The sequence below is a fragment of the Perissodus microlepis genome, chromosome 17 (genome assembly GCF_051167445.1).
Source record: "Perissodus microlepis isolate ML-2025 ecotype Zambia chromosome 17, ASM5116744v1, whole genome shotgun sequence".
NCBI classification, from domain to species: Eukaryota; Metazoa; Chordata; class Actinopteri; order Cichliformes; family Cichlidae; genus Perissodus; species Perissodus microlepis.
The window spans coordinates 31,023,629-31,049,185 of NC_140477.1; the positions used below are offsets into that span (position 1 = coordinate 31,023,629).

Below are 25,557 nucleotides of genomic sequence, written 5' to 3' on the forward strand. Positions count from 1 at the left end.
TGAAACAAATCCCGACCCTGACACTGACAGAAGTTACCTCAACTAAATGGAACAACAACTTCTAAACAGCTCATCTCCAGGCTGTTCAACCCATATCGGAGTGCGTGGTTCTTATGTCAGAAGAACCACCCGCTCCCTGTAGCACTGAGTGATGGCAGAAGGAGCACAGCTGTCAGAAATCCCAGCACTGCCTTTCTCGGGTGATGTTTGCATTCTCTGACAACCAGCCATAGGTAGTAACCATCACTGACGGTTCCTCACTGGTATAAAGTCTGCAACCAGGTAGCTCTTAAGTGTGTATATTCTTCTATCTTCCCACGATAGAAGAATATTCTTCTATAGCCAAGGGAACATGCATCGTCTTTGATACCTACCTGGCATTGAGTTTGAAGATTGAGGCCAGACCAGACCAGACCGGCAAGGGCAAATTTTAGACCAAGCTCAAGGAAAACCGAACTCCTCCTTTCTGACGCAATTGCGCAGACTACTCCAAAATGTTGGGACGTTTCTTTGGTCACTGTGACCAAAGAAAAAGATGCTCTAAGCACCCTCACCACAAGCCTACATGAGATAGCTCCTCGCAGTCAGGACAAGGCAGACACAAAAATCTTTCAGCACGTCAGGGTCAGATATTCTTCTAAGAGCCGTCAGCGTTCTACCAGCCCTTAAGGAAATTTGTGTGCAGCAGTTGTTGATTGCCTTTGGCTACGGACAGAATCTGAAGTAGATCCTTGTGCATGACCTTTGCCTATCTCTGAGACTACAGAACAGCAAAGGGATTCTCTTCTTTCATGCTTTCACGGGCTGTGTTTTGTTGTTTCAGCCTTGCCCATCAAAGACAAGAAGACAGCTTAGCAGACATGGGGGAGTATATAATGAAGCGTCTGATCACTTCGGCAAACTCAGCTAGTATCCACCAGCAGTGCATGTTGACATGTAGATATTAGAAAATTTTGTGGACAAGATATATAACAGGTCCAGTACATGACCTTGCAAACCTAGCAACTTTCCTGCCAGGTTTGCAGGAAAGAGTGCATTAGCCACAGACATGATGGCAGAATATTACCTACTGCGGAGAGTTATCAGCAGTTGTATGGATGCAGGTCAGAATGTTGTGGGTTCTGAAAATGTTGTGTTTCACCTATACAGCAGTGTGCAGCTGCAGTTTCTAGGACCCAATACGTTTGAAGAAATGCTCCAGTGTTGTCTAACTTGGATTTGTCTATTTTCATTTACATTCGGCAGCTAATGTAAAGAAATGTAGTTTTCATAAAGCACGAGAATAACATCGAGTTCCCTCAGTATTGTTGTATTGATACTTAAGTTTTAATTCAATTTCTGCATTTTCCTTTGTTAGAAATAAACAGAAAAGCTCTGACAAGTCTTCAACACTAGGCCAAATCAAGTTTTACCTCAGATGTGTCATCAGTACAGTTCTGCTATTTATTCTCTTTTTATGGCTCTTGAGTATATATTAATCCACCTTTAATTTATAAGGCAGAAAAAGAGACTGATTGTATGTGTCTAAAGAGTGTGAAAGATGACAAGAAAGATGATAGTAATTGGATGTCTGAATCTGCTAGACAGAACATGTATAAAAGATGATAGAAGGCACTTTTTAAACCTTCGGGGCACACCACAATGGGAGTTTTAAACATTACAACGATTGTAATTACAGCTGGGGAGAAATAAAAAATAATAATTTCACAAATCTGACACAGGGGGCAGAATAATTTCAGATAATGGTTACTAAACGTGATATTTCCTTTCTTTGATTATTTTTAGAGTGGCGAGGCAGGTAGTTTTAAATTCCATGATGTTCTGGATAATTATATTCTGCACTCAAAGGTATCCTGACACATCTAGCACAACCTCTTTGCTTTACAAAATTCCTGCCTAAAAGTTTTCACAGGGAGAAAAAAAATCAAAACTTTGAAAGAGCTTTATCATTCTCAGTACGTGCACTGGCGTGATGAAATCAAAAGCTCCTCTGTGTAAAACTACCTGCCTTGACATCTGAGACTGCAGCACAAGTTACTGCTGCTTAGAGATGAATATCTGGATATACTGTGCGACTGCACGCTGTGTCAGGATGAAGTTCTTAAACGGAAATTGGATCCTCTTAACTAATCCAAGTTTTCATTTTTATGTGGTTTTAAATAAAGCTGAACGAGGTAAGATTGTTCTATAAAAATATGCCTGTTTTTATCGACTGAAATCACAAAGGAGCCATAACACAGAAGACGTTCCACTCTTTGCCGAATGGCGGTCTGCCTGAAGCAAGTGACAAACAGCAGCGAGAGAGATCGACTCAGGGGGATGATCTTTTTAGCCCTTTAATATGTCGCACATCACAAACCTTCGTATTTATGAAAACCTACTTTTCTCAAATGTATATCAAAAGCGACTAAATACAGTGCAATACTATATATCAAGACTTTAGGCTTTGATTTGGGCTAATTGGCTAACTCTTTTATATATTGTTAAATCCCTTGGCCTACAACTGGGCGCTGTAGATACTAGATATGTGCTTATATGTCAGTCAAATATCACCATATCGGCTGATATTAGCCATGGCGATCATCATGGACGTAGCTAACGTGACATCACTCATTGGTTTCTGAATTCCGTCTTTTATGTTTCATCAAGCACCAATGATTAGATGCAACATTACCATCTTGGTTGGTGACAAAGAGTGTCTGGTCTGACTGTGAAACTGGCTTGTGACTGACAAGTCATTAGCCAATGAACATTCAGGTTTCATACTAGGGCTGGGCCATATCATACCGTTCACGGTAATACCGGTATAATGTTGGGCAACAATAAGAAAATGAAATATCGCGATAGAATATGGGTAAAACGCACATGCGCAGTGCCTTTGTTTTCATACGCACATGGCGGAAAAAGCATGGCGGCGACAGAGAATGAGAAGGGCGAAAGCGGATTGTTGAATGAATCGGATGAACCAGAACTGGTTTGTAAAAATGCTGGAACTGGTTTAGCTTTCGTCCATCAGATACACATCAAAGCACTATTTTTGGTAGAGCATGCTAGCGGGCCGTCGTTATTACCGTGTTTTTTGGAAAATACGGCACACTTAAAATCAATCCTTTGATTTTTCTGAAAGTCGACAGTGCCCCTTATAATCCCGTGTGCCTTATGTATGAATTCTGGTTGTATTTACTGACCTCGAAACGATTTTATGTCGTACACGGCGCTGGAAAATCTGTCAAATGTTTTAGTACGACTTTGCTAAGCTACGAACCCGCACCGCTTGATGGATTGTCGGAGCATTACGGCTATCGTAGGGAGGAGCCTCGCGGAGTGATACGTACTGTGCTTCAACATAATATTACCGTATTGTGTGTGTATAACCTCTTTTTAAGTTTTGTGGATATTATACATGGTTATGCTGAGGATATGTCGGCCAATTTCCACTGGAAATACCTTTTGGTTAAACTGTCAGCAAGGAATTTGCACTGTTACATTTTTATATAACTTTAATGCACATAAAAAACAGCTGCTTGTTTAAGTGAAAATACATTGATGTTTGTTTGGGTTTTTTTTGCACTAATAAAGTTGTGGAGTTGTAAAGTATTTTGTCTAGTGTCAATTATATCGTCAGTTATATCGTTATCGCAAATTTTCAAATGTATATCATGATAAATATTTTTGGTCATATCGCCCTGCTCTATTTCATACCATAGATAATCAGCCATTTGAAATATAGTATAACCGACATTAAAAACACAGATTCAATATTTTCAGTATGACCCAAATCCCAAAAGTGGCTGAGACCAAAAATTCTGTGGGAAAACTTTTTACAGAGGTCAAGGCAAAAAGCCCTTTTTCCAAATTTCTGGAGGACCGGAAGAGTTTTTGCAACCACAACTATCGCCATCTGGTGGCCTTTAGATAGAATGCAGGTTTATGCTACTTCCATGTTGATTTCTTTTTGTTGACCAAGAAACTACATGTATGTTTTTTACTGTCTGTATTGCCAGTGACTGTTATAAATTGCAATTATAAAACTAAAGTAGCAAATTAAGATGCCCAAATGGTCTATAGAGCTATATCATTATCTATGATTATATCATTATCTAATTCATTTCTTCAAGTTTAAAAGTCTAGAGATCATTTAGAGATGACTGCTACCATATCACCCCAATAGAGAACTTTGCTCTTAGGGTGCTGGCTTCTGCCTCCCATTCTACTTTTTTAAAAGTAGAATGGGAGGCAGAGCCTTCAGCTTTCAGGCTTCTGTGAAGGCAGCTCCCAGTTTGGATTCGGGAGACAGACACCGTCTCTACTTTTACTATAAGGATTAAAACTTTCCTTTTTGATAAAGCCTATAGTCAGGGCTGGATCGGTTAGCCTGGTTTGCTATTGGGGGCACTGAGTGTTTCTTCTTCACTCTGTTTCTTTTGCACTGAAAGAATAAAATTGAATTGAATGTACATTGTTTATAAAATAAAATTTGGCAGTTGGACAAGTCAGAACCCAAACAGGTAGGAGATAGAGCTGGACTCTTTGGAGCGTGACCCTTGTGATGTGATTGGTTTTGAAAACTTCCTGAACACAAAAGTACCATAGGTTAACGATGGAGAGAAGGAAAGCTGTACAATAGTAGGTCCAAAGGAAGTACAAATTAGAAGGGGGAAAATAGAATACCAGGAATAGCACGGATTTAATAAGCTACATCTTTCTCATTAAACCTTGCCAAAGCTTTATTATAAAGATACTGATTATAAAAGCTTTCACCAGTGAGCCTTAAATATACATCATGCTGCAGTTTTCTTCTATAACCTTTTGTAGTCATTTGGGTCTTCTCCTTTTCCTGTGTGACTCTTCTGCTGTGCCCTAGGTGATAAATGCCATAGAGCAGGACTTCAGACTTCCAGCTCCCATGGACTGTCCAGTAGTGCTGCACCAACTGATGCTGGACTGCTGGCAGAAAGACAGAAACGCCCGGCCAAAGTTCCCCGATATTGTCAGCATGTTGGACAAAATGATACGCAACCCTGCATCTCTCAAAGCCGGCACCAACAACATGGTCCCTGGGTGAGCAGAGATACAAACTCATTTACATACACAAACACACTCTCCCTATCTTATCCCTCTGTTTCCGTCGGTTTTAAACTCCACCTTCTCTTGTATCTACTCTCTGCAGTCCTCCCCATCATCCCTTGTTAGACCGTGGAGCTCCAGACCTAAGCAGGGTGAGCTCAGTAGAAGACTGGCTGGCTGCACTGAAGATGACCCAGTACAGAGACTCCTTTCTGGGCTCGGGCTTCACCTCTTTGCCGCTCGTCACGCAAATCACCGCTGAGTAGGTTTAGCCATTAAATTGCCTCTATTTTTGTCTGTCTGCTTCTCTTTGCCTGAGTCTCACACTTAGCTGATCCTGCCAAGTCGGCATCTTTTTTGTTGGAAGACTGGTGGGGCAGCTGGTTGGCTGACTGTGTGAACACTTGTCTGTCTCTCTGTATCTGGCTTGCTTACTGCCATCCTTATTTTTTCTATGCCTCATGGTATAAAATGCTCCAAGTGCCATTATATCACAGACAAATAAAAAGCAATGTGTCCATGAAAGAAATTTGCACAGTTTAGCAGGGTTTAATCAATGAATGTACCTTCAGTTTTGTCATTAGAAGAAATGGGTTGATCACTTTTATCCTGTCTGAATTACCCTGCAAAGATTGCATATATGTGTGAGAGGTGTCTCTTTAATTCATTTAGACAGCTGCTGGGCCTGTCCTTAATTTTCTATCTGTGAATAGTCCACCCGTGGTTGCCGCCCTCACCTTTGACCAAAGCGCCAGACCTGGAGCTGGTCCCCATTGGTTACACTGTGGCTGTCTACCACTCCTAAAATAGCTAAAATAGGTCAAAAGCAGAGGGTAAATTTCACCAACGGGATTAATTAAGTGTATTTTAACACAGTTACGGTGTAATAAAGGCAGAGTTAGAATACTGAGTGAACTTTAAAATACTTTTCATGCAAAATGAATCACTAATATGAGAAAAATGGAGGGAATACCTACCTGAAGTCACTTTTTAGGAGTTTTTAATTAGGTATTCAGTCTCTAAAATAGTACTGATTTCAAATTTCTGCCCATGCTATGTTGCTATTACATAGCTAATATGTAGTAATGTACAGTACAGTGCAAATGTCTTTGACCGCCCATCATTTCTTTATATTTTGCTGGTAAAATGGAGAGTAGCTGCAGCAGTTTTTGAAATATGAGTAGAAATTATAGCATATAAGCCCAATACATAGTTATAAATATTGACTTTCTTCATAAATGACCACGTTTATTCTTCAAAACAGCCTCAACTTTCTTAGGTAAGCTTTTTGTGCTTTCTTTAAGTAGTCTTCAGCAATAGTTCTCCAGGCTTCTCAAAGGTCATTCACAGCTCTTCTTTGAATGTTGGATGCCTTTTGTCCTGTTTTCTGTCACGATAATCCCACGCTGCTTCATCTGGGCTCTGCGGAGGTCAATCCATGACTGATAGTGTTCCATTGTGTATTTTTGTCTGTCCAAGTATGATTTTACTGCATTGGCAGTGTGTTTGGGATCACTGTCATGCTGAAAAATGAAGCTGTTGCCAGTCAGGCACTTTCCAGATGGTATTGCATGGTGGACCAAAAATCTGATTTCCATCAGTTTAGACAGGATCCCCAAACCCCCAAATTAGGACACTTTGCTCTGCAGATGGTTTTAGACACTCACTGTTGTAGTTACCTTCTGACCTCCTCTGAACATATTAGTGATGATTTGAACAAGAAATTTCAAGTCTGTATTCATCACTCCATAAGACCTGTTGTCACTGATTTTCAATCCAGTTCTTGTGTAGTTTTGTATGATTTAGCCTTTTTTCCCTGTTTCGGTCCCTAAAGCACAGCGTCTTGACAGCCACCTTTCCACTGAGACCATTTCTGATGAGGCTTAGGCGAACAGTAACTGGAAGGGCTTCAAGATGCCTCAAATTTTCAGTCTAAATAAATCTTTCTGCAATGGATGGTGTACCTATTTACCAACTTAAGAAAGGAAGTTATTACACAGTACATGCTAATGCAGTAAACATTCAGAGTGTGTCTAAACCAGGGCTGTTTTTTTTCTTAACAGCTAACACTGACAGATATCGCCAAACATGCAAGCAATCACAAAGCTACTGTACTGGAAGGAGGACAGCTCTAAGGATACACTCACTGAATGTTGTGTGTGATTGTGCCAGTTCAAACTGTGGCTGCACAGAACGGGCAGATTGTGGGTTGCAGCTTTATGCAACCCACAATCTGTTATTTGTTACAGAAAACCAAAGCCATCCTTACATAAGAACTTAGTCAAAAATATAGTTTGGACTTGTCCACTCATCTTTGTGAAAACCAGTTTGGCTCGGATCAGCACCTCTTCAAAGTTTGTTAATTTTTTTTAGGTTAAAGGTTTTAGTTTTAAGGTTAAAGCCGGTTTAGGTTACAGTTCGGATAATAGTGTGGCACTCAGTTGCGGTAGTTAAACTTAGAAGCAAGAGACATGAGAATGCATTAATGTCAATAAATGTCCTTTCAAAGTTAACCCACAAACATGCCCGTGTTTGTGTATGTGTGCCCCTGTACCCACGCACAGACTGGAGCAGGCAGCAACAACTCTTGACTGACAACCACTTTTAGCAAAAATATAAGAGCTGCTCATCTAAACAACTCGGCACTGCACTGAGGCAGGATTTGTGTATTGCGGTTTAGGCTTCGACACTCTGGCCTGTCATTCACTTTCAATGGGGTGACGTCATGCGTTACAGAACTGAATTGTGAATTCATTGCTTTGCTTTTTTTTGAGGTGCTCATGCTGAAATCCTGAAAAAAAAAGGTTTTCCAGTCCAGTCACATTTATTCAGATCCTCCGGCCATTCAAATCGCTTTCCAAATCCCGAGAGAGCGAGGTCCATTTCAATATCAAAGTGTAGCAGAAGTTGATAGTTGTGGTGAGCCATTAGCATTAACTGAGCTAGAGCTAGCTTAGTTGATGCTAGCAGTTTATTGAAGCTTGTCAGTGAGGGGTTGTTGTTGCTATGACAATCGTGCCAACAAGGATGGGTGCCCCTACACCTTAGTCACACCCACTTTATAACTCAGTGATGGCCTCTCCTGTATCTTCCCTGTTACTTAAACACAAGCTACTATTCTGTAGCAGTTACAAACAGACTCTACTACATGTTCAAGCTGTTGTGAGCACTGGCACCTTTTCTTGGCCAGTTAAAGCGCTGCTCATGTTTACTGTAGTGCTGATTTCCTGGTTTACAATCCTACAGACAGCAGTTCCAATGATAACCACATAAAAATTGATTTTTTTGTGCCTTTTTTGGGTAGTGATAGTAAACAGGAAGCGGGAGGTGGGTCAGGTGTAGCAGAGGGCCTGGGATGGTAAAATGGTAAATGGCCTGTATTTGTATAGCGCTTTACACATCCAGTCATCCACCCATTCACACACATATTCACACACAACACTGATTTTCTACATGGTGTACTACATGGAGTGTTCAATTTATATTTGATTGTTGTTATGAAGACAAAACCTCATATCTGTATCTCTGTCTTCCCAGAGATCTGCAGAGGATCGGAGTGTCTCTAGCCGGACACCAGAAGAAGATCCTGACCAGCGTGCAGCTGATGAGGCACCAAGCCGATGATCAGTCTCCCACCGAATCCGTGTAGCCACACGGGGAAGACACTCGACCTGGGTGCAGTCTGTGAGCGAGCAGGCTGTCCTATACTTGCGTTTTTAAGCTCATACAATTAAGTTTGCTGATTTTGGAGATCTCAATCACTTCACGCGCTTTCAAAAAATCATCGTTAGCCATTTGTGTGTCTGCATGGACAGATCTGTCCTCCAGTGACAGGACGGACTTCTTTCACGCCATTTAGCTTCCAAAACGAAAATGGCTCCTGGGAGAAATTCAGTGTAGATGCATTATTCTCACAAAGAGTAAAAACAAAAATAAGTGGAGAAAAAAGGAAAACTTACTGAGCATGAGGCTCTAAAATCATTACCCCCCTTTTTCCACATGCCAGTGTAACTGTGAATGCTATCACTGAAATCTACAGACCATTTAAACCATCTTGAATTAAAGGAAGATTGTTTTGTTTTTGTTTTTTTACATGAGGACACAAAACACTCTGCTTTGAAGAAGAAAGTGGCTGAGCAGACGTTTATATGAAGGGGCACAAACCGGACCAAAAGACTGACAAAAAGGGTTATAAGAGACGAGACGCGCGAGCAGGCTTGTTAAATCCAGAGACTACTTCAGCGTGTTCCTGAAAAATTGCTACCATCTGAATCCTGACAAGAGCCAACCATTTAAAGGGGACCTTTTTTAATAAAAAAAGCTATCTTCATATTGAAGAGTTTGTACATATTTGTGATACGGGATATTTCTTTCCTATTTGCTCATTAGCGTTTGCGTTCGCTAACAGCAACAGACAGTTCAGTGTCGCTGGAGTATTTGTGACTTCTCAACGATTTTCTTCCCCGCCTGAATCATCACTGGAGCAAACTCTGAAGTGCTGTGGACTGCAGACAAAAAAAGAAAGAAAATAGGTTTCAGTGTTCTGGTTTTTTTCTTCTCCTTCTTTTTTTTTTGTACTTTCCATGCAGCCATGAAAAGATAAACTCTTTCAGTGAAAGTGCTACCAGGGCCTGGCCTACTTAAAGTACTTAATTCACAGAGAACTCATAATGGATGATGTTTCACAATCAGCACAAATGCCCACTGAGTAAAGCCAATTAGAAATATTCAAACCATAGTGGTATGTCTCTCTTTTCTGAGCCAGGAATCAAAGCGCATGCATGCTTGGTGGCGCAGAAGAATAAAGCAGCTTAAGACTGTGGGTACTGTGTCATTACCAGCTATCGAGATTGCACCTGTTGTGAAAGCGCCGCGGTGTCCAGAGAATCTTTAAAAGACACCAAAGGTATCCAGTGTTCTTGTGATTTGGCTGCAAATCCTAAAGCCGCCTGCCAGCCAAGCACAAAACCAACCAGAAATCCAACGCTCATGTTCTGTCCACGCGTGGAAACAGATCTTCCCGTCTAAACTTTGTCATGGCCGCCATCCAGGTGGCATTCATCGCTCAGCAGCAGGCAGCCATGCAGGACTCTTTGTTTTCATTCATTTTTCTTTTTCGCCGGCTGCCGGACACGTTGCCGTCAGAGCCCGTTTTGACAGTCTCATTTCCCAATTGACATCTCCGATTAATACCGCCGTGTCAGTTTGCAGATGAAATGACAGGAAATGACCTATCCGTGTTCCTCATCTGCAGACGGCAACCTTTTCAGTGTCAGAGAAGAGATAAAGAGATCAAACAAGAAGAGATAAAGTGAAATACCACATGCTTTCAGTGAAGAGGCAAAACTGGTGACTTATTTATCTTTTTTTTGTTCTAAATACTGAAGCTCGTCCTAACAAAATATGATATAAAGAAGGCCTGATCTCACTACAGGGCACACTGGTGGAGAAGCACTGGGAGATCTCTTTTATCTCAGCGCTGAGCGGATTACCAGCTGTGAAACAACAGCAGGCTCGCTCTGCCTCCAACCACCACCACCCTGCCAAAAAAAGCCCCTCTGGTCACACGCGTGCACGGATTACCCATCAGCACCTCTGATTGGATGTTATGATTTTATTTGTCATCCGCTGCGAGCTCGGGCTCATGATGACAGATGTGACAGTTGTTTGCTTTTAACACGCTTTCACTGCTGCATGGCTCCTACAAAAAAATAAATAAATAAATGCTGTGTTTGTGTTTGTCTCGCACCACCGCTCGCCACTGCTGGGATGCCCCAAAGTCTTTTTATTTATGAACACTGTGACATTGAAGGGGTCTGTGGCTTTTCTTTTCTTTTTTTTAAACCCAAGAAGAAGAAAAAACAAAACCTCCAAACATTTCAGTTTGCACTTGTTTCCCTGAAACTCCACTCCAACGGCGCGGCCCGCAATTGCATTTGTTGCCTGGCAACAGCAGCTTATTGAGCATTTTATCAGGAAGTATTGAGATCAACTGGGAGCGTGTCAGTAGTTCAGAGGCATAATTCGTTGTGAATAGATGCTTGTGGAAAAAAAAGAGAAAGAAAACAGTTTCAGCCCTGGCTCCGGGGTTTAATAAAGAGCAAGACAACTAGTGCGCCCTAAAAGCTCATATTGAATGCCACCTAAGAAAAGAATAGACGAAAAAGAAACAAAATTCATGCAGAGGAAATGAAAACTATCAACACAGACAGGCATCTTGCTGCGTTATGCAACATCTGTAGTCGAGTGTGTCTGCTCTTCCGATTCATGTTTTTCTTTCTTCTCAGCAAGTGTAAATGTTAGTTTTGGGAACCATTTCACATGTTGCTGTGTCAGTGTGTGTGATAAAACAAAACAAAACCCCAATGAAGGCATAAGTGATCTATGACACGTCTTGTGTTTATACCGTTGCGTGTCTTGGTTCAAGCACAAGTGTTCGCCACAGAGGGGATACCTGGAGAAACCTCAGGAGGATGATTTGAGTGTTAAAGATGGAGTTTGTGAAAGCAGGTTTCTGAGTTAAAAGCTAATCCACCCTGAATCTGTTGCCTAAAAACAAATCATAATAAGGAGAGCATATGCATGTAAACAAGTCAGGAGCTGTCTGTAATGTATGCGGATTTCTAGCTTGAGGCTAAACTGTGTTAAGTTTTAGATTTTTCTCATTTTATCTCCTATAGAAAAGTTTTTATTTCAAAAGAAACAGTCCATCATTGACATTTTTTGCTATTTTTACACACACACACACACACACACACACACACACACAAAAGTGAGCCGAGCTAAACTAAACAAAGACAATGAAATGTGATGGTAAAATAAAATGATGAAAAAAAATATCTCCCACTCACTGTCAACTTTTTAAAAGTTTGAAGATGAAAAGTTTGCCTAAGACACTCGCTGTGTCCCAGTTCCACATTAGAAACTAATTCTAGTCTGAAGAGTGTGCGCCTGCTGGAAAAGCAACAAGAGAGAGTATAGTCAAAAAAAAAAAAATCGGCATGCATGCACAAAGAAGCGAAGAAGCATAGTGACAGCTTGCTAAAAATGAAAACTAGTCGTGGATGGTGGCAAAGTAGCTCTGAAAGCACGGCAGAAAATAAGTGTAAGACAGGACGAGGGAGATATTTTATACGTGTTCGTGTGAAGTTTAATTAGCGCTGACATTTAGAAGACCCAGTCTGGTTGGCGTACGTCGCTCTGCGGATGGGATCATTTTTTGTCAGTGTGAACCAGTTAAAGGTGCCCTATCTGGGGACACTGCTGGCAGAAACTAAATGAACTCATCTTGTGCTCCGAGTTTGATTCGTACCAGGACCAACCACACTTCACTGCCAAGTCATACGCTTGCACATTGGGTCACACACTTCTCCCACTCAGCATTTTACGTGCTGAGAATCTAGCCAGTGTTAAAAATGGAAGAATAACCTTAAACAGGGTTTTGAACTCTGTTGAGTCCTGTGTGATGGCTTGTTTGAAGCAGAGCAGATGGTGACTTGTTTTCCCCTCTATGCTTGCCATAGCTGTATGTGTGACTTTGCTGGTCATTACTACAAACCACAGACTGTGTATACAACATAGAGGTAGGCACTGGGTATAAAAAGTGGAGGCAGTGCCAAAGTACCTTAAACTGTCTTATTTAATATAATGCGATGTTCATTTACTAAATTATAGTCCCATTTAGAGGTAAATAGATCATCAAGTTGGGTATGCTTTTTTGTGTGGCTACATTGTCACTGCTGTACACTGCTCAAAAAAATTGAAGGACTACTTTTTAATCAGAGTGTAGCATCAAGACCATTAAACGTCTGGGCTATTAATCTGGCCAGTTAAGTAGTAGAGGGGGTTCTTAATCAGTTTCAGCAACTTTGGTGTTGATGAGACTAACAGGTGGACTAGAGGGGCAACAGTGAGACAACCCCCAAAACAGGAATGGTTTTACAGGTGGACGGATATTTTGTCCCTCCTTATCTTTCTGGATTTTTTTTTACTAGTGTTGCATTTGGCTGGGGTCAGTGTCACTGCTGCCGGCATGATAACCTGACCTAAATCCAACAGACAAACTCTGGGACATAATTTTTCAGTTCAGCTGATGCTACAAGATTGCACTTCAGACTGTCCAGGAGCTCAGCTACGCCCTGGTCCAGGTCTGGGTGGAGGTCCCTTTGGTACACCATCCGTCTTCTCATTAGCAGCATGCGCCAACAATTTCAGGCAAGCATACAAAGCAGACGGGGCCAAACAAACTGCTGAGTACCATTTTGAGTCAGCAAAATGACAGTTTTGCAAAGCAGACCAGCTTTCCACATCATAATTTCATGTCAGTTGTATTCTTCAATCCAGCCCTCTGCAGGTTGATCATTTTCATTCCCATGAAATAATGTGGCATCCTTTCATTTCTAACACATTACCCAGTCCATATCAGTATAGATATGCAGCATGATATTTCTCCTATTGATATCTGCTGTGTTTTAAAGCATTCCTTTAATTTTTGGAGCAGTGTATAAGTGGTGTATGCAACATTCGCTCATTATTTTCCCCATTTTTTTTACAAACGCAGTCCAGTTTTCAATTTCCTTTCCTTTCCTTACTGCCTGAGATGCTTCCTATGTGCAGAAGATTGCCAAAGACACCAATTGGGAACTTTAGGACTGCTGTAAGACTTGTATCAGAGTCAGTCAGCAAACTCAGTGCTTGTTATTGTGTTATCTTGTGACTAGTTTTCCTTCTGCATGCAGAGTTTGCTGATGCTGGCTGCTGCAGTCATGCTGCAGCCTCATGTTCAGACTACTTTTCAATGCCTAATAATTTATTATCACAGTAGTGTAATAAGTGTTCATCATATAGTTGGCTCGAGTACACAGAGGCAATGTTAACACTCCTAAGCACTACTCCCTGCCTTCGCTCTTGCACAGCAGCGCTTCTTTTCATGCTACTGGCACCTGAGATGATGGTGAACCACTGTGCATGCCCATATGTGTTTGTGTTTGTGTGTGCAGAGAGACAGGAAGTCTCTGGTGAAAATACAGACCCACACTCTCTTTTTGATTCTTTTCTTCTTCTTCAGTTTTTTTGCATACCAAGTACGAAAACACAGACCTGGAACTGCTTTTGTTTTAACGTGATATGCCACTTGTCATTTATACATTTTGCACAGGGCTTTTGTGTCGTGTTGACATTTGCACGCCTGCACATAAAGCGGCACCTGATCGTTTTGGGAGCACGTGAACGTATCCGTGACCACATCCCATCTCGTTTGCGAAAACTCCACGTCTGGTGCAGCTGCAATGCATTGTGCTCTGCTTGCTGTAAGTGCTGCTGTAAGGCACACATGACAAAAGCCCTCATTCTGTTATTCTGCAGAACTGTCATCAAAACCCGACATTTACCGCAAGATCTTTAAGATAAAATTGCCTTTCAGACTCCACTGTAGCCGTCACACTATATTTAGCCACTTACGCACAAAAATGAGAAAAGTAGACACCTAAACAACAAAGTAGGCCCAGAAATGCAGGGTGAGTCTCCTCTAAGTGCTTTAGGGTGGATTTATCTTTTAATTGCAGATTTTCTTTTTTCTTTTGAAAGCTGGTCAGACTGGGCTGCTTTTCTTTCTCCTCTGCTTTTTCTCTGGTGTAATAGATACTGTAGGTGAGGCACCAGATGAGAGCGTGAGAGTTATGAAGAGAGGGGAGGAAAAAGTAAAAGGGAATAGGTAATAGAAGGGGAAAGAAGGGAAGGGGAAGGATTAGCAGAAGAAGAGAGAAGCGGGGTGGGGAAGAGGGGTGGAGGAGCAAAGGCAAAGCTCGACTTGTGTTTGAATAAAAATGAGGCTGGGTGTGGAGAGATTACTCGTTCTCTTTTTGTCTCTCTCTCTCTCCCTCTCTGCTCTACCCAGCTGTCCTCCTTCTTCTCCTAATGCCCACAGCCTCTCTGAACTGCTCACTCTGCTTCCAGTCCGCATTTCCACCGTCTCTTTTTCACTCAGAGTTTGAAGGCAAGCAATCATTCTGCGTTAGAAGCACTTCTCTCTCCAGCAGTTTTGAACTTGCATCTCTTAAGGATATATTGGCGCCTATTCTTTACATAAAAGACCCCCGCACTGTTTTGTTGTGGGCTTTCAGCAAACTATTTATGCCGGAGCTGTGGAAGTAATGGGCTTTTCCTCTTTTCCACCTGCTTTGCTCCTCGCACCCAGTCGTTCACAGCGATTCATCAGGCTGACCTCGCTGTGGCTGTACACACTGCAAGGGCAGAAAGGGGTTTTCTAGGATGCTCAGCAGAAATTAATAGGCCCAAACAGATAAAGTCTGCTGACTTTGGTGGTCCTCTGATTTTTCCTCTTGCCCCCCTGTGACATATTCAAAACTGTGGGTTACCAGAAACTGCTATTTACGTGAATTGGGCGGATCACAATGAAATTTGGTTCACGTTCCCCTCGGGATGAGTTGTAATTTGAGTGGTGATCTTGCTACATTTAAAGCATCATCATTAGATTAATTTGTCCGATTCTTCATAACCAAATAAGTGAGAAACAGCTGTAATTCACATCAGCCTCAGCTGTACTTCGTTGCTGAGTGCTACCTAAGCTAAACCGTGAACATCTATCATACCTGATGAGCAAGTTAGCCTCATAATTTGGGGTCGTTATTAAATCGCTAACGTTAGCGCTTAGCTGAAAACACATTTGCTTTCACTCAGAAAAATATATTCCCTTACAACTGCAAGTTCTTTTCAGTTGCATTTCAAGCTCTCCGGGAAGAGACGTTCTTATTTAAATGATTGATGAAGTCTGCAATCCACAAGACTTTCATCCAAGAGTCGAGGGTTCGACTCCCATGTGTGACCCTTTCTTTACTGAGTTCTTTTTGTGACTTTCAAGTTGTCTGGCTTAGGCACCAAAAGGATGCCACATCATTTGGCGCAGTTATGAAATGACGGGGAAGTATTTCAATTGCAAAAATATTTGTGTAACTTCACAAATCCAGGAGAAAATAATGAAAAACTTGTACGGGGAATGTCTCTTTAAAGTCTTTTGCAAAAAAAACAAAGAAAAAAGGGAAAAAAAATAAATAAATACAAAGAATTCTGATGAGCATATTTCCCCAAACTGTGACAATATATGTCTTCTGCCCGAATGTATAAATATTTGCGTTGCAACCTAAGCTTTTTGAGCTTTGTAATCTCATTTTACACAAAGTGTTTCTTTAAACCGCAGACTGGCTGTGCACACTCCCTCTGCAGAAATTTCCACTTTGTTGTTTTTCTCATGGTAATTTATTTTCCTTCGAACTGCTTGCCATACCTTTTAGTATGTATGTAATGTACTATTTCTCTTGAAAAAAGAAAAAGCAGCTCAATAATCAGCTGCATCTGCCTTTCTCTGTTTACCAACAATAACGTTATAGGTGTTACTGCTCATATAGTCAGAGCATCCCACTGTCATGTATTATAATACTGTAAAATAATGTGAATATGCGCAAGCCTGTGCATCTTTGTGTGTTTGTGTGCGCGTGTGGGTGTAATATAATGTGTGTGTGGATGTGTGTGTGCGTGTGAGTGCTGTTCAGTGTACAGTAAAATGTTTGTATTTTGTGCGTGAGTTTGTAGCTGTAAACTTTCTGACTCTTACATTTACAATGCACTGTTTGTCAATAAAGAAGACAATTCAAACCCATGACTTCGGGAAGTCAGTTCTCTTTTGTGATGAAGAGGAAATTTAAAGTTTATCAGGTTGGGACTCGGGGTTGCTGGAGCATATCACGGGTGACGCAGGGTGAGAGGGGGAACACAAGCTGGACAGTTCGTCACAGGCTGGGTTAATATACAGTTCTTTGTGGGACTTAAAAGGATATTTTCGATCTGCCATGCAGAGATTTGGATGAGCACATCATGTAAGGAAGCATACGTATCCATTGCATCGGCACATATTACAAAAGATGGATGTGGAAATGCTCTGATTATATGCTTTTTAATGACCAGGGTGGGTGTAAAAGTGGGACCTCGGTATATAGTTTCTAATGATTTTATAGGTTCCGTCACTAGTTTCTGTTCATGTTGAATACAAAATAAAATGCATTTTGTAAATGATGTGTAGATTTAAAAGGGGTATTATCCCGGGTATAGTCATTAGTTAACCATTTGTGATCGACTAGCCGTTAGCCAGTGAATGTATGTGTACTTGTTGACATTACAATGAAAGTATAAATCTTTAGTTATTATTCATCCCTGACTGTTTTCCACAGTGTGTCTTTCGCTGTGATTTCAACTATATTTTATACTGTATATGGATTATCAGTAGGTTAGCCTAGCATGACATAAAGCCCACAACTTAGGGCTTTATGTCGAGGTGGGTTTGTTAGCTTACAAACCCACCTCGAGCACCTCATAATAATAATAATAGAAATAATTAGTTTTCTGAATCCAAACAGAGAACAGATTGAGATTTGTTATTACATGTATGGCTACATTTACAGCTCACAGACACTGTATAGTGTTGCATTGTTTTAGAAGAGCTAGCAGAAGCTTTTATGAAGTTTGGCCAGGTGAGCTATGCTATGCTAACAACATTTACGTTTAAACATCCTGATTATCGATGAATTTCTCCCACTTTTATTAAAACTCTTGATGCCATTTATCTGAACTGAGTGTATTGGGGGCGTCCTGTGTGTAGGGGGGCGGGGATCCATACATGTATTATACAGCTTCTGCTCTGTATATACAGTTTGTGCTGGAAGGACTTTTTTAAGCAGTGTAACCTTCTCACACTTTAATAGTGGGATAACAATATAACATAGTCATTTCCATATGTTGTCACCTTCATCGCCACTTCACCAGTTTGCTGTATATTTAGTTTTAATGAGGAGATTTTTTTAAGGATATGGTTGAGTTCACTGTTTTTCATAGTTTTATACATAGTTCAGAGGACTTTGTGGAAGTCCAAACTCAATAAAAGAAGATAACAGTTGAACAGTTGCATAATGTTTAAATTAAGTCTACTCAGGCTGCAGTAATGGTAATCAAAGTGCTTGATATTCTTGGTTAAATGTTTACTGCTGGAGGCAACATTAGGCCTAAATTGTACCTGTTGTAGTGTAAGATGCATTTCTCAGGAGATTACAGAAGACAAGACATAATAAAAAAAAAAGATAATAAAAGTCTATAATGAGTTTTTCTTTTTATACCAGCAGACTAAGTGAATTTTATTTTATTTTACTTTAAAAATGTGAGTGATTCATGTTTTTGACTTTGACTCTTTGTTGATTAACGGGGAAGTTTATAACCTGTGAATCTGAATGATGCAGAGCACTTTCCCTCAGAGCACTGGAGGTATTTAAAGGGGCTGAGCTGACAAAAAAATTCACAAAAATCTCAAAACCCACAATGTGGGGTAAATTGAAAGACATTTAAAGCTAGAGTCACATGTAAAAGAAACCTATTACCTGACAGAGTCTGCTGCAGTCTATTATTCAGAGCAGTGAGAGCCCCGTCAATTCATACGAAACACATTAACAGCACAGGTGCTATGGCAAATTGCTAATGAGTGCCGTGAATACACACCAGGAGCGTAATTGACATAAACCCTTTTAACCGTAGCTAAGTGACAGAGAATGAAATGTGATTACAATAAAAGGTGGCCTGCAAGTAAAATATAATTAAAACAACTCCATACATATAACCCCCGCCTAAATATTAAAGTCAAATTTCCCTACAGCTAATCAGCTTCTATGTATCGGTATGCTCTGTAAAACGGCCTCTACAGTTAAGGGATAACGCAAATCCCATCACAGCAGCTGGACTGTACCAACAGATACAGGACTCTGCAAACCTCCCCTTGGTATCATTTTTGTGCATATCTTTCTGTCTGTAAACACGATTGCTCGCGTTTGTAGCAGTGTAGAGTGTGGTCATGTTAACAATAATGATAATACATTTAGGTTAAATCCACCAAGGTCTTCAAGATCACTTTGTCATTTTAATCACTTAGACAACCTGGAAACTATGATTCCTACAAAGGAAGGAGTTTTTCCCTCCCACTGTTGCCAAGTGCTTATCATATATATATATATATATTTATTTATAGAGTATAAATAGCAATAGTACATTCATGTAGTTGCAAAAAGCTTGATAATATATTAAGTAATCCAAAGTATTCAGAATACGTTACTCTCATTGAGTAATGTAACAGAATATGTTACAAAATACATTTTGGGGCATGTAATCTGTAATCTGTAGTGGAACACAGATTAAAATAACCTTCCCAACACTATAGTTAACATAGTAGTTAGCATAGTAAACACGCACTCTGAGGCAGATTTGCTCCTAGTCTCCAGAACCATGGTGGGCAGTTCATTTTCCCAAGGAGCCACATGAAAAACTGGGATTGTTGTGGTGAGTTAGCACCAATAAGCTTCTAAAGAGATAAAAATCAACACTGAACGGGATTTACTATAACTGAGGTTTCTTGTCTTGTCCTCCACAACAACCTCAGTTTCTCGTGGGACTCTTTGGGAAAATGAATGGTCCCTGTCACAGAACCAAAGTTGTCCAGCTTTTTGTCTGTCAAAATATTGGCTACAAACATTGCTCTAATTAATACCCTTATAGCAGTCAGATAATAATAATAATATTAATACATTTTATTTAAAAGTGCCTTTCAAAACACCCAAGGACATTGTACAGAGCAAATAAGACAAGCATAAAAACAGGAAATAAACACAATAATAAACGAAGGTTTAAGAGCATGGAGAAGTTATATGGAGTAGGCTATCTTGAAGAGGTGGGTTTTCAGGGTGAACTTAAAAAGGGCGAATGAAGTGATGTTTCTGAGGTCAGCGTGTAGGGAATTCCAAAGTCGAGGGGCAGAGCGACTAAAAGCCCTGCCCCCCATGGTAAGAAGACAAAAGGAAGGAACAGAAAGAAGAGGAGGATCTGGGGCACCGGGATGGGATGGAGATCTGTACCAAATCAGAGACATAAAAATAATTACTGTGTAAAGCAGGGGTCCCCAATCCCAGTCCACGAGGGCCGGTGTCCCTGCAGGTTTTAGATCTCACCCTTGGTCAACACACCTGAATCACATGATTAGTTCATTACCAGGCCTCTGGAGAACTTCAAGACATGTTGAGAAGGTAATTTATCCATTTACATCAGCTGTGATGGATCAAGGACACATCTAAAACCTGCAGGGACACTGGCCCTCGTGGACTGGGATTGGGGACCCCTGGTGTAAAGTAACAGGTAATATAGTATATATGTACTGTACTGGTTACTTGCTCTGAGCTGAAACCACTCTGAGTGACACAACATCAGTTTCTTTCTTTTTGTGAAACCTTTTCAAGTTGCTGAACAAAAACTAGGCTTAAAATGATTTTTCTTAACTTTTGGATGGAACTGTGATAGACTGGTGAACTGACCAAAGGGTGCATCTTCATTCTTTCGAGACCCTCATTTGGACAAGTTGTCAAGACAGCGGATGGATGGAATATTTAATTAGGTGCACAAGACATTGAGCCCATCTCTGCCCCTGGGTGTGGCTCTAACCATGATCAAAATAAACAAACATTAGTGAGCCTTTAAAACAAAAAAAAATACACTCACACTCATTATGCATTAATTCATGGCCAAATGAACAATTTACATCTTTTTAAGAACACAGCAAACCTGTGTCTGCATCCTGAAACTTCAAATAAATATATGAGCCAGTTTTAAACCAAAAATGAATATCAACTTCAAGATGTGTTGCATCAGAGATGAAGAAATCCCAAGCTTCATACCATCCAGCCTCCAAAATAAAGCTCGACAGCCTGTTATTGATCTTAACTTACACTCCATGTTTTAATTAGCCTTACTGCACGGCCAAGAAGCTGCACATTAGCTGCTCACAGTTTATGGATCGATTGCTGCAGATCTCACTGCGAATGTAAACGGAGACGGTGTCCAGTGACAGTCTCCTGTGAAGGAAAGAAGAAAAAAAAGCATCTTCGGTTCTGACAAAAAGAGGCACCATTGCTTTGTGGGGTTCTATTATGAACAGACAGTAAGGATAATATGGAGCCGAGGATGGCTGGCAGATGCAGGCAATATTGTTTCAGCACGTCAAGTTTTCTCTCACGGCAAGTTTTGCAAAATAGCACATCACTGATAATGTTCCCTTTTATAAAAAAGGGGTGTCACAGGTGACACAGTGTCATCATGTTAAGGCTCATTCACTCCAAAATTATTTAGGCCAAATCTTTAAAACTGTGTCATTGCATACACATTTCAATTCATTTCAATCGCACAAATGCAGAAATTATTATTTGCAGTATTTTATCTGATTTATTATGAGAATGTCATGCCTGATCATTTGTCTTTGGTGCTTAACTTAAATGTATCCCGTTATTCCTTCACAACTCATAGTATGTTTTTTCTATCCACATTCACTCCGACCCACATACTAAACACACAAAAGTGGTGAGCACACTGCGTCTCGACTGTACGTTTAATTCAGTTAGCTGTGAAGCTCAGATGAGCACAGACCTTTTAGATATTACATTCCTATTTCTTCAGTACTATATTCAGCCACAGCTTCCACCTGGTGCGTCTCTATTTTCTTTAGTTCTATAATATGATAACCTGCCCAAGTATCTTTGTCACTAGCTCACTTTTTATTCATTAAATCAAGCAAAAAATGTTGTTTTCTTTACCCTTTTTATACCCTTTAGATGAATAAAGATTTTTTAAAAATTAAATACATACTCTTTAAGGTTGTCATGGGACTTGTGGCAGCGCCTACAAGACTGATAAACCAGCGCAACCTCAAGTGAGAACCAGCCAAGCCTAGATGTCTATAGTGTGTTCAACAGCTGCACAAGATAAACTTTGCTATCAAGGATTTAACACCCTTTCAATTGCAGAATCCCACTGACCGAGAATCTCAAAGGAAAAAAAAGTGAATCGTGCAGCTTGAAGGAAAGTTAATGCTTGGCCACCGCCGCTGCCCTGTTTTTCATGCCATCGAAGGGAAAGCAGCAAGTCACCTCTGGCCACGAGTGTTAAACTGAGCTCATTTCTTATGAATGATGCCGCGTGCCGCCTCAGCTCCTTGGTTCCAAGGGTTAATGGCTTTTGGTAGTAACAGGCGTGCGAGCGTGGGGAGCACAGGGGGAGAGCCGGGCGTGGTGGCATGACTTCATCACCGGCAGAAAGAGTGAGTGACAGAAAGAGGTTAAGAGATAGTAACAGATAGAGAGAGGGGATGGAAGAGGGAGGACATGAGAGAGATGAAGCGATGAAAGCGCTTCTATAGGAGGGAGTGTGTGTGTGTCAGGCCCAGTGAGTCATCTTCACACAACCTCACCAACATAAATTTGTCTTTCCTCTCCTCCCCCCCACCAAAGGATAACTAATTGACTCCTTTCTGACACTGGCCCACTGGTGTGAGGCATTTTGTTCTCCGGACTTTGACTTCAGAGGCCTGACGGCGTGATCCTTTCTTCTTCTGTCCATCTCGGCCTTGCTTTCATTCTCGTATATCTTCCTCTTGCCGAACTCTCAGCAGGAAACAATGACTAGTGAGCTTTTCTTTTCTTTTTTTCTTTAAAGGAATGAGCAGTTATCTATTATTGAACAGCAGACAGCAGCAGCAGCTATCTCTATCTACTAGGCTTCTAAAATAAATATGACACAGCACCAGAGAGATTTGCACAGATCTGAACTAAGCCCCCTCTCGGGCTCGGAGCTTTCCGAGTTCTGCATTTACCAGCAAGGAAATGTCAAAAACACGAGCAAAGCCAGCTGCTCAAAAGAAAATAGTAAAATGTTTTGTTGTGTAGTAACATCACAAACTGAGAGAATAAACCCTCTCCCCAGGAGCCCACTAGTTGCCCTAGTGAGTAGCCTTGCTTTCGCATGAACACCTGCTCTTCATTAGTCATTTAGCTACTGCAGCATATATGCACACAGTCTCCAGCCGGCTATCAGCTCCTCTCCTGTTTTCTTCTTGTCTGTTTTGTAGCTTTTCAACGTTAGCCAAATTTTCTCCAGGCCTGATTTGTTTTTTTTATGTAGACTCGCTACATGATGAAGATTTTTTTTGTTTTTATTCTGACCGGTTTCTGTGGGTTAGTGGAGTAAGTAAAATGTAATTTCTCTGGCGTTTGATTTTCATGAAAACACCACTGGGTGGTTAATAACCTGGTTTTCTTATTAGTCAGTTTCTGTTCTTTGTGGAAACACTGAGACTCGACAGACGACAGCAGGTGGGTGCTGCTTACAGAGGAAGGGGCAAACTTAAGTGACTGTCTGCGAGGTGAAGAAGTGTCAAGGACGAGCTTTTCATGGTGTAAGGAATCCTCGGATAGTAATAGTAATAGTAATAGTAATGCGCTAATGCCCATTGAATTGAGTTTATACTGAAAACAGTGAGCGAGAAAGGATCAGGCTTTGTTAACTGAACATCTGAACACAGTTTTGTATAATATTCAGTTTTTTGAGCATCACCTGTCTCAGGTTTTCTAGGATAAAGAAACACACTGTTGCTTATCTTTAAGGTTGAACATGTAAACAAAGATGAAAATCTGTGTATTTCACATGTAGCCTACAGTACAGTACAAATTAATAACTAGTGCCTAGTAAACAGGAAATAGTAGATTTCAAATTCAAATATAGAAGTGCATCTGAAACTATTACATTTAGCAGGAAAATTTGAAATTTCTTTTAAAAAAAGTCTGCTTTCATATTTCTTTTCAAACAGGATTTATTTAGACAGCATGGTGACACGGTGGTTAGCACTGTTGCCACACAGCAAGAAGGTCCTGAGTTCAACCACCATCAGGCTCCTTCTGTGTGGACTTTGCATGTTCTCCCCAGTTTCTCCGGCTTCCTCCCACAGTCCAAAGACATGCAGTTAGTGGGGATAGGTTAATTGATCAATAGGTCACCATAGGTGTGAATGCGAGTTCGAATGGTTGTCTGTCTCTGTGTGTTAGACCTGCGATAGAGTGGCCACCTGTCCAGGGTGTACCCCGCCTCTTGCCCTATGACAGCTGGGATAGGCTCCAGTGCCCCCCGTGACCCTGAAAAAGGATAAGCGAATGGGTGGATGCTTTCATATTTATTTATTTCCAAACCCCTTGTAGCAACCAATCCAGCACCTGGGAAGCAGTGCATAGAGACAGTACCTGGCTCAAGAGTCCCTTAGAGTAGTAGAGCTATCCCTGCCACATTCATTACACATATAGTTAAATCCAGCATTTCAAGTCTGTTTTTGGTTTTGATTGTGATGATTATGGCTTATATCTTATGAAAATTAGAAATCCAGGATCTCAAAAGACTTAGATCAAGGATTTACCGTAGAGAGATGTCCAACTTCTGAAAGGTATGTTCATTTATACTTGGCTGTGGGACCTTTACCAGAAATGACTGCATCATATCAGCAGGAGGCTGAAGCCACAAGATTGTGGCACTGCTGAAGTGTTATTGAAGTCCAGTTTCTTTGATAGCGGCCTTCAGCTCGTCTGTTTTGAGTCGGTTGTTTCTTATCTTCCTCTTGACAATAGCCTATTAATTCTCTCAGAAGTTCAGGTCAGACAAGTTGGCTGGCCAGTCAAGCACAATAATAATCTTCTTCTTCCTCTCTTGGCTGCTCCCTTTAGAAGTCACCACAGCAGCTTTAGCTCCATTTCACCATATCTCTAGCATCCTCTTCTGTCACACCAACCCTCTGTATGTCCTCCTTCACTACTACATGAATCTTCTCTGTGGTCTCCTTTTTTTATCCTGCCTGGCAGTTGTCCAGTATATCCACTGTCCCTCCTCTGCACATTACCAAACCATCTCAGCCTTGCCTCTCTAACTTTGTCTCCAAACCACTCCACCTGAGCTGTCCCTCTGATCATTTCTAATGAAAGTTTCAACTCTGCCACCTGCACGTCTTTTTGTCAATGCTACCAAACCAAACATAAAAGAAGGTCTCACTGCCATCTTGTAAACCTTGTCTTTCACTCTTGCGCTGATCCTTGTGTCACAAACCTCTTTGTGAGGCAGCTCAGCTCAGCTTCCTTGTCTCTTCCGTCACTCGCTTCCTCTTCCCGCTTTCCAAGGTGATCCTAAACACTTCCATCCAATGCTGATTAGCTACATTATCTCCTGACACCACCTTGCAGTCTCCAGTCTGTTTCAGATTGCAACTTCTGCATAAGAAGTAGTCCCCATGTGTGTACTTTCCTTCACTCTTAAACATCAACCTATGTTCTTCCCTTTTCTTGACATATGTGTTCATCACAGCCATTTCCAGCCTTTTCATCTTCTGCATTTCTCTCCCTGACACCACACCTATCCAACACATCCTCATGTTCCTTTACCTACATGTCTATTAAAGCTCCAATCACCACCCATTGGGGACGGTCTCTCCTCCTTCATGCAACTTACTCCAGAATCATATTTTTCTTTCTCAAGCTTGGTAACGATATGTTCAAGAAAATACTCAGCAGTGGTTTTGGCACTCTGGTG

General features: G+C 41.0%; 1 protein-coding gene across 1 annotated transcript in view; it reads left to right on the forward strand.

Moving 5' to 3' along the window:
• The window catches only part of LOC146369892 (ephrin type-B receptor 1-like), a 130,156-nt gene extending 113,412 nt beyond the window's left edge, over window positions 1-16,744 (forward strand). Inside the window, exons 18-20 of the mRNA XM_084910377.1 lie at window positions 4,865-5,061; window positions 5,171-5,329; window positions 8,605-16,744. Coding sequence (XP_084766503.1) covers window positions 4,865-5,061; window positions 5,171-5,329; window positions 8,605-8,716 — 468 coding nt within the window. The 3' untranslated portion in view covers window positions 8,717-16,744. The remainder of the gene's footprint in view (window positions 1-4,864; window positions 5,062-5,170; window positions 5,330-8,604) is intronic.
• The last annotated feature ends 8,813 nt before the right edge of the window (window positions 16,745-25,557 follow it).